This window comes from Petromyzon marinus, chromosome 57 (assembly GCF_048934315.1).
Source record: "Petromyzon marinus isolate PM22_M1 ecotype Great Lakes invasive population chromosome 57, UKy_Petmar_22M1.pri1.0, whole genome shotgun sequence".
NCBI lineage: Eukaryota > Metazoa > Chordata > Hyperoartia > Petromyzontiformes > Petromyzontidae > Petromyzon > Petromyzon marinus.
This window is the reverse complement of record NC_133723.1, coordinates 10,774,285-10,784,297: the sequence shown is the minus strand read 5'-3', so window position 1 is coordinate 10,784,297 and position 10,013 is coordinate 10,774,285. Positions and strand designations below refer to the sequence as shown.

Below are 10,013 nucleotides of genomic sequence, written 5' to 3'. Positions count from 1 at the left end.
ACCCCCCCTCCTCCCGTACAGCTTTAACAAGCTTTTAGGGGCAAGTGCCGTCGGTGAGCACCTATTAAAAACCGGCACGGCACAAGGTGAGAGAGGGGGAGGAGGGAGTGGATGGTTAGCCAGCACCACGCCCGGCCGCCTTTGTCTCCCCAGGTACTCATTTGGGGCGGAGTCGACCCAGGGGAGGCCCCAGGACCAGTTCAGATAATCGTCACTGGTGTTGGTGGCCGTGAGCGGAAATCGAATTCTGGTTGCCGGGTTCGTAGCTCGGCGGTAACTGCTGCACCACCGCTCTCCATGAGACGCACGGACCGGGCTGACGCACACGCCAATTGCGTTGAAGAAAAAAAAAATCTTGGGGCGAATTGTGTAAAAAAAAAAAATCCGATTCTTACTGCAGATTTTTACAACAATATTTGACAATGTAAACCTTTTGAGTTACGGTATCATTTGGTCCATTTAGTTACATGGCAGCTGCGTTGTAACGGTTTATATCGCCCGCCAATCGGCACACAACATCCAGTATAGCTACCCGCTATGGCTGCGGGCCGACACTCGAGCCACGTGGCCACCGCTTTCCCAGTGCACCCCCGGGGAGATGCATTAATAATAATCTCGTAATAATAATAATAATCTCTCGTAATAACAATCTCTCCACCCGCACACCACCATCCCTTGGCTGTGACGACTCCAGCACTTGGTGACGTGTGAGCCAGGCGGGAAATGGAGAGATGTTGATTGTACTGTGGACTTCGTTCGCACCGTACGTACAGAAATTGCCACCTCCCCCTTTCAAAACGTTTGCCGATTTGGGGACCCGATTGGTTTTATGCCCCCCCCCCCCATTTAAACAATACGTACAGCACAGACGCGACGGTACAGACAAACGCTCGCCTTGCCCAATGGTGTGCTTCAAAAATAACGAACAGGACACCCCTGCGTCCTCGTCCGAACCCCTCGCCATCCGCTCCACTCGCGACCCGAAGCTCGTGGGTTCGAGTCCACCTCCTGGCGTGACAGTTCAGTAAGAGTGGGGTTCTCAACATTCCCGTTCACCCACTGGCCCCCCAACCCCTGCCACCTCTGTCCACCCACAGCGGTATTAACGGATTCACCCACAAGTTGCGCTCTACATCATTGGACCTCCTTTGCCAGGAACGAAATATAATAAGCAGGGTTTTCCCCTTTTTTTCTGACAACAAAACTGAAACCTTTTTTTTTACAAGGATTCATGTTACTGCATTAACCACTATACTTGCAGTCAAAATGCAAACAAAAAAATGAATATATGCATTGTCGTTGAAACTGATTGGTCCACACCAGAGGCAGGTTTCTGTAGAGCTTCGTCTCAATTGGTGCTATACCAGAGGATGCCAGATGACGCCAAAATACGTTACACAACTCAAAGACAATGCACTATCAAAGTAATGAGGGCTCGGGGTAAGCATCTACATCATTAGACCTCCTTTGATAGTGGCGTTGTCTTTGAGCTGTACGCCTTCTGGCATCATCTGGTCTAGCACCAATTGAGTCGAGGCTCAAAAGGAAGCCGTCTCTGGTGTGGACCAATCATTTTCAAGGACAATGCAACATATATTATCATAGTGTGCTTTTTGTTTGCATTTTGACTGCAAGTATTGTGATTAATGCAGATATGAATCCTTGTAAAATAGGTTTCAGTTTTGTTGCCAGAAAAAAGGGGAAAAAACCTATTATTATAAGTTGCTCTCTGATCGGTGTGTTTCATGTGGTTGGGTAAAGTGTGGGTAACTGCTGGAGGAGGGGGCCCATTGCCTAGCGAGCCGGAGCCTGCAGGGCTGCGTCCCCCTCACCTCGATTTCTATAACTGCTGCCATCTTACTCCGGCAAACCGAGCACAGGATACAATCTTATTGTAAATCTGTTCATGTTTCTCGCAACGTGTTTCTGATGGGTGTAACATACTGCAATTATGTAACCCACCAATAGCACAACCCCCACTCTCTACCGACAGCTCGGTCTGAACATCTCCTGCAGAGGACCATAAACCGGCTCCACTTGGTCTCATCAGTGAGACACGGACGCCTTTGGCTGCGTCCACAGCACTAAAGCGCTGCCGCTGCCACCACTGCAGTTGTCGTCACGACGACGACCACCACCACTGCTGCCTCCACCACCACAACCACCACCACCACAACCACCACCACTGCTGCCTCCACCACCACAACCACCACCACCACAACCACCACCACCACTGCTGCCTCCACCACCACAACCACCACCACAACCACCACCACCACTGCTGCCTCCACCACCACAACCACCACCACAACCACCACCACCACTGCTGCCTCCACCACCACAACCACCACCACCACAACCACCACCACCACTGCTGCCTCCACCACCACAACCACCACCACAACCACCACCACCACTGCTGCCTCCACCACCACAACCACCACCACCACAACCACCACCACCACTGCTGCCTCCACCACCACAACCACCACCACCACAACCACCACCACCACTGCTGCCTCCACCACCACAACCACCACCACCACAACCACCACCACCACTGCTGCCTCCACCACCACAACCACCACCACAACCACCACCACCACTGCTGCCTCCACCACCACAACCACCACCACAACCACCACCACCACTGCTGCCTCCACCACCACAACCACCACCACCACAACCACCACCACCACTGCTGCCTCCACCACCACAACCACCACCACAACCACCACCACCACTGCTGCCTCCACCACCACAACCACCACCACCACTGCTGCCTCCACCACCACCACCGCTGCCTCCACCACCACCACCACCGCTGCCTCCACCACCAACACCACCACCACTGCTGCCTCCACCACCAACACCACCACCACTGCTGCCTCCACCACCAACACCACCACCACTGCTGCTTCCACCACCGCCACCACCACCACCGCTGCCTCCACCACCAACACCACAGCGGCCACCACCACAACCACCACCACCACCGCTGCCTCCACCACCAACACCACCACCACTGCTGCCTCCACCACCAACACCACAGCGGCCACCGACATTATCACTACTGCCACGGCCACCACCACCCCCCCCCCTCCACCCCCGCCGTCTCGCTCAGAGCGACACGGGGCACGTGAGCACGCGCTGCTCCAGGAGCACGCTGGCGAGCAGGAAGAGCACGTAGAGCGCCAGCATCGCGGCTCCGAGCGTCCGCGTCATCACCCAGCGGCTGGCCGCCACCGTGCCGATGAGCAGCACGAGCATGAGCAGGAGCAGCACGATGGCGCAGAAGAGGCCGTTGCTGCTCACGCCGATGGGCGCGAGGCCGTGCGACAGCGAGAAGAGCAACCACGGCACGGGCAGCCTGGGGGCAGCGGGGGGGGGAGGGGAGGGGGTTACGCTCACTGGCTCACGCGCCCGCTCACTCGGCCACTGAACCACCCACTCCCCCGCACATTGACCCACTCCCCCGCACATTGACCCACTCGCCCAATCACTGACCCACTCGCCCAATCACTGACCCACTCGCCCCGCTCAATCGCTCGGCCACCGCTCCCCCGTGTTTGCACGCACAAGGTGCGTACACAGATCCCCCCGTGTAGCCTCCGACAGTGTTGGAGAAAGTGCTGTGAGCGAGCACCTAGGAAGGCCGGCACGGCACACGATGGGGGTGGGTGGCCAGCACCACGCCCGGCCACCTTTGTCTCCCCAGTGATATTCACACAGGACGAGGTACTCATTAAAGGCTGGGTCGACCTGGGGGGGGGGGGGGGGGGGCGGGGGAGACCCAGAACCGGTTCACAAAATCGGCACTGGTGTTTGCCATGAGCGGGAATTCAACTCTGGGCGTTAAGTGCAGCGCACTAGCCGCTGCACTAGCGCTCCCCACACGGTAGGACCATTTAAAATACAATCCACGGTCTCCTATAGAGAAAATCACTGCTCGCCACCCAGCTGTGTAATCCCCCCTCCCCCCATCCCCCCGTCTCTCCAGCTGCACCCCTCCGGGACCCCATTCATTTTGAATGAGACGGCTGTCTACGCCACGCCGAGACTTGGAGGCAGACAACGACACGGACAGGGATAGAGGGACACGCTGACGTGGGACAATGACACCGATACAGGGACAGACGCTGATCCAAGGACTGAGACACACGGACGAGACGCTTATAAAAGAACGATTAGATACTTTGACCATGATATGCATGGACAATGAGATAGACAATGAGACCTACAGGGACAATTAGATACGGAGACAGCGACCCTGCTACAGGGACAATGAGATAATGACACTGATACAAAGGCCCGTGCGATAGACACGTGGACACGTGTTGGGCAGTGACAGACTGATACAAGGACAATTAGACACGGACACTTGAACGGGGACAATGACTTAAACATTGAATGCTGGACCAGGGAGCCAGAGATAGCGGATTGGCTCGCCCAGCCACCAACATAGCGACCCACCTGCTCCTGATGCTCCTACAGCCTCGTCTATTCGCCCACTCGCCCAACCGACCACTCACCCGTCAGACCACTCGCCCCAACCACCCAATTGCCTGCCCGCCCACCTAACCACCCACCCGACGGTGATGTCGAAGATGTTGCTGCCCACGGAGCTGGAGACGGCCATGTCCCCCAGGCCCTTGCGAGCGACAATGACGCTCGTGATGAGGTCCGGGATGGACGTCCCCGCTGCCAGGATGGTGAGCCCCATAATCTCCTCGCTGATTCCCATCGTCTCTCCCACCTCGCAGCACGACAGGGAGGAATCACGCATTGTGGGAAAATATCGGCATTGGATCAGTGCCCCGGCATCAGTGACCCAGGGTTTGCCATCTCACTATTTTCCGCAGCGCTGCTCGTTGCTGGGCCGCCTTGGAGAGTGGCGACTCGGCATTAGGCACTGCCACTACAGCCAAACGTGAGGCGCGTCCCGTACCTGGTGCGCCCACCACACCATGAGGTAGGAGAAGAGCGCGATCCACACGATGGAGCCCAGGAAGGTGACCACGAAGTACTGCCGCGCCGCCTGGGAACGCGCGCAGAGAGGGGGCGGGGGGCTTAGCGGCATACAGCGAGCACTCCGCCTTGGAACGGACTTGCGCACCCACTCGCCCTCCCACTAATTGACCCACCCAATGCCCCGTTCGCTCACCGACCCACTCGCCCACCCACTAACCCACTAATTGACCCACCCAATGCCCCACTCGCCCACCCACTAGCCCACTAATTGACCCACCCAATGCCCCACTCACGCGCCCGTCTCGAGAGACGGACGGGCTGCGCGACGGCTCTCGAGTTTGAGGCTTCCCACAGCGCGCCCCGCCCCGTGGCTTCCCTCCCTACTGGGAGGACGGCGCCGGGCAGCCGGTCACAGACGTCGAATCGAGCGGCAGCAGAGGGGAACGCGCTGCGTCCCGAGATGAGGATCGATGTGATGACGTCTCTACCCTGGGTATGTGGGGGGGGGGGTGATGCTGGCCACCCCTCGTGTGCCACACTACCGGCTTTCGTAGGTGCTGCTACTCGTTAGCAGCACGTGCCACAACAGTCTGTGAGCCGATACAGGGTGGGGCGGGATCTTTGTGTGGGAGGTGGTAGGGGCGGCTGTGGGCGCAAAGATCCCCCGTGTAGCCTCACCAGACGGTTGGGGCAAGTGCTGTTAGTGAGCACCTAGAAAGGCCGGCATAGCACACCGGGCGTGGGAGGCCACCACCACACCCGGTCGCTTTTGTCTCCCTCGTGGCAATGTTTACACACTGCACCAGGTACTCATTTGAGGCTGAGTCGATCTCGGGGAAGCCCAGGACCGATTCAGATTATTGTCGCTGGTGTGGGTGGCCCGCGAGCGGGATTCGAAATCGGGCCGCCTGATTCGCAGGGCTGCGCGCTAACCTCTCCCCCATAACACACGCAGATTCGCGCGCACACTCTCCCACACACTCGCACACTCTCCCACACACTCGCAGACTCTCGCACACACTCGCACAGCACGCTGCCACGCACTCGCACAGCACGCTGCCACACACTCGCACAGCACGCTGCCACACATCGCACAGCACGCTGCCACACACTCGCAGACTCTCCCACACACTCGCACAGCACTCTCCCACACACTCGCACAGCACGCTGCCACGCACAGCACGCTGCCACACATCGCACAGCACGCTGCCACACACTCGCAGACTCTCCCACACACTCGCACAGCACGCTGCCACGCACTCGCACAGCACTCTCCCACGCACTCGCACAGCACGCTGCCACGCACTCTCTCGCACTCTCTCCCACGCACTCGCAGACTCTCCCACACACTCGCACAGCACGCTGCCACACACAGACCCTCCTGCGTACCGGCTTGCGCACGTCAGGAAGCGTGAGCCACAGGGGGAACACAATGGGGAAGACGAGGAGGTAGATCGCTCGCTTGCGCGTTGAGTCCGGCCACGCCAGGCTCATGGGTTCTTCGATCGCCTCGTCATCGTCGTCACCGTCGTCACCGTCGTCACCCATCACCTCGTCGTCGTTGCACTGGGGCTGCGTGGTAACGCACAAGCGGGTGGGTGCACAAGAAGATGTCACGCAGCGGGCTCGCTCGTTTGCTCGCTCCGTGTCGCCCGGGAGGGGCTGGTGGGGCAGGGGCTGGGGGAGAGAGCGGCGCACGGAGCTCTGCACGAGTCCCCGATGAGCACTGGTGGCTCGAAGTGTTTAAAGTACGCGCATGCATAATGTGTCGGTGTCTGTGCGAGTCTGTCTATATAAGCAGCCTATGAATCTGTGCGAGGATATGGGTCTCCGCGTGAGTCTATGAATACGATAGGCGTATGTCGGCACAGGCCCTGGTGTAAGCTCTCTTGCTCGCCCCACTCCTGGGCCGTCGCCTGGGGCCCTGCCACCCCTTTGGGGGTTCCCCCCCGTGCAGTTGCACTGCCTGCGCACTCAACAGCCGCACCGATGCTCCAGGCTCGGGGCAGATGAGCTACGGTTGTGGGATTCCGCTGGAGTCGGTCTTAATCCAGTAGTGGATGGAACTTTGCCGATCTTTGATGGAATCTCGGCTGCGTTACTTTATGAACATGTATGTCTGCTACTGGCATTCATCGGTGCTGCAACTCACCATTAACAGCACTTGCCCTAACAGGCTATATGGCGAGGCCTGGAACCACTGTGGAGGCGTTGGCGCCACGGTGGTTAGGAGATGTTTACTACCTCGTCTGGCATGCAGGAGGTCGTGGGTTCCATTCTGCCGCTTGCTGTATGTGTGGAGTCTGCGTCTCTCCCTGTGGTCGCGTGGATTTTTCTCCGGGGTTCCTACGACGTTTTTTTTTATTTAAAATCTCCCCCCTCTACATTTAGAATCACCAACAACTTTACGCGTTTTCGAGTTTTTAGCTGCCACTACATTTCTACGCCAAGATGACAATGGATTCACGAATGAAGAGCTATCATTCGTGATAGCCAGGTCGTTGCTGGAAAGGGAAAATATATTTTGGCTCACAGTCTGAGCCTTACACCGGGTGGTAAATGAAAAAAATAAATTTAAAATCTATTTTGAAAGTGTAGAAGTTGTAGCTCTCACAGGTGGAGCCGTCTCTGCTTGGCTCCATCATGAGCCCCCCCCCCCCATGACCTCACCGACTGAAGTGAGGAGTCGTAGTTTTGGTAGCTGACCACCCCTCTGCCGCCGCTGACGCCGGGCGACTGGGAGAGCAGCACGTGGTGCCCAGGATCCGTCCCAGCTGGGCCCGCGGCCGACGCTGCCTCGGTAGCAAAGACAAAGGTGCCCTTGAACAGACTGTTGGGGCCAAGTGCCATTAGGAGCGAATAGCAGCAGCACCTATTAAGGCCGGCGCTGTGGCACACACGAGGGATGTTGTGGGCGATAGCGGTGGTGGCGGATACTGCGCGGAGCAATAAGCGCACTGGACGTTTGAGACCCCGTGGCATCATCCGCAAAAGGAACATCATCCTTGGGTGCCCAAACATCATCCTCAATTCGAAAAAAAGATTTGGCAAATTCCTCAATCGGGATCACGTAGCAGCAGTAGGAGCTGCAATCAGTGCTCCCCACCCTACTGGCAGCAGGGTAATGGCCTGCTTACAAGCAAGGTAACCGAGTCGCCCTTGAGCCGCAAAGGGTCAGCTAGCTGCCACTGGGGGGTGCCCGTTAAGATGCGTCGAGATGAGTCGCATGGCAAAGCGCTCCGGGGCGACCTGGCGTCTACGGCGCTACAATAAATCATTACTGTGCTGTGGGCGTGCTGTGGACAGGAGCCTGGCTTGCCTTCAGCCTGTGGCTCATCCCGCTGCATCTTCGCCACGCGATGGAGGATTGCAGCCTTCTCTTGGAACTGGGCTGCTGGCACCACCACAACAAGAATAGCAGAGGCAGTGGTGTTACAGCGACGTTGCCACGATGTTGCAGCGACGTCACGATATCGCAGGATGGTCGTGCAGTCGTAACACTCGTTCCTAGCTCACGGCAACAAAAGGGCTCGGATTTCGAGCCTCGACTCTTGCGTGCGTGCGTGGCGTGCGTGACGTGACCTGTGCGCGCATGCCAATAAAAGCCATCCAATCCACACGTGCCACCCAACCGAGGCCACCACCGCCACTTAGTGGCAAGTACGCCCACGTGTGAAATGACCCATCCATCGAAGACAAAGATTCCCCGTATAGCCCGTGACAGATTGTTGGGGGCAAGTGCTGTTTAGTAGTAGCAAGTGGCAGCAGCGCATATAAAGGCCTCCACCGTGACACACGAGCGGGGAGGGGAGAAGGGGCGGGACCCGGCCCCATGCACAGCCGTCTTTGCCTCCCCAGTGGCGAAATGTTTTTGCTTTGGATTATTACACACGGTGCCAGATACTTATTTGAGGCCGAGTAGAGCTAGGGGTGGGAGAAGCGCAGGAACTGGCTTGAAAGTTCGCTGCCACAGTAGCTACTGAGACTATTCACATGTATTCATAATAAAGGTTTTTGGGTGAGATCGCGTAAGTATAAATGTGCAGTAATCCTCCACCACCCGACACAGCCAGTAAGGTGTGTCACGTAAACAACGCGCCAATTAGTTACTACTCCATCCCAACGGTGTGTTGGAAAGTAAATCCACAACATTTACAATTAGAATACCGTGACGTTTCGCTGGTAATTACATCCAGCATCATCGGGAGATTTGCCAAAAACAGTGAAGCAATCCACCTGCTTCCGGTCTTAGAGAGCAGCAGGACGACGTCATCACTGAACCGATCAGGTGCAGAGATCAGGCGGAGGAGGGGGGTATTGTAATGAATAATTGTTAGATATGTAGATGACACTTTGGTTGTCTGGCCACATGGCGTAGATACACTTAATGCATTTATAAATCATCTCAATTCGCAAAACTCGTCCATGCAGTTCACCATGGAAATGGAGGTGAATAACACACTATTTCCTGAATATTTTGCTCAGACACGTCATAAATGGTAAAATAACACTGTTTACCGAAAGGAAACTTACACTGATACCTATCTGAATGCAGATTCGCATCATCACCCCGCACATAAATTCTGTCATCAAGAAGCTTATACATGGGGCTAAAACAGTGTCAGATGGTGAAAGTCTGATGAGAGAGATGAAGATGCGCAATAATGCTCAAATTAATGGCATTGAATGCTAAACCAAGATAGAACAGCAATACTGCTGAAAGCGATTAGGTTATTAAAACAATTAAAATAAGATCAATTGCGGAATGAACTGACAAACTGGCGAGAGTTTTGGAAAAAAAAAATCAGAGTAAGATTTGGCACGGTACACAACATTCAAAAACTAGTATCTTGCACTAAATATGAATTGCCTAAGTTATCAACAGAGGGTGTATCGGATTATTTGATTGTGGCAGATGCTATATTGGACAGACGGATCGTAACATTAGCGTGCAATTAAAAGAACACCAAATAAATATTAAATACTCTCAAACACAGCTGTCGGCAGTGGCAGAACATGCTTGCCAACAAGGACACTCAATT

At 55.9% G+C, this 10,013-nt stretch overlaps 1 protein-coding gene across 1 annotated transcript in view; it reads right to left on the bottom strand.

Moving 5' to 3' along the window:
• Positions 1 to 3,065: 3,065 nt before the first annotated feature.
• The window catches only part of LOC116954880 (sodium/potassium/calcium exchanger 2-like), a 62,244-nt gene continuing 55,296 nt past the window's right edge, over positions 3,066 to 10,013 (bottom strand). Inside the window, exons 5-10 of the mRNA XM_032975683.2 lie at positions 8,291 to 8,365; positions 7,642 to 7,763; positions 6,361 to 6,543; positions 4,949 to 5,038; positions 4,590 to 4,756; positions 3,066 to 3,370 (exon numbers count right to left, since the gene is read on the bottom strand). Of these exons, the coding sequence (XP_032831574.2) occupies positions 3,121 to 3,370; positions 4,590 to 4,756; positions 4,949 to 5,038; positions 6,361 to 6,543; positions 7,642 to 7,763; positions 8,291 to 8,365 (887 nt within the window). The 3' untranslated portion in view covers positions 3,066 to 3,120. The remainder of the gene's footprint in view (positions 3,371 to 4,589; positions 4,757 to 4,948; positions 5,039 to 6,360; positions 6,544 to 7,641; positions 7,764 to 8,290; positions 8,366 to 10,013) is intronic.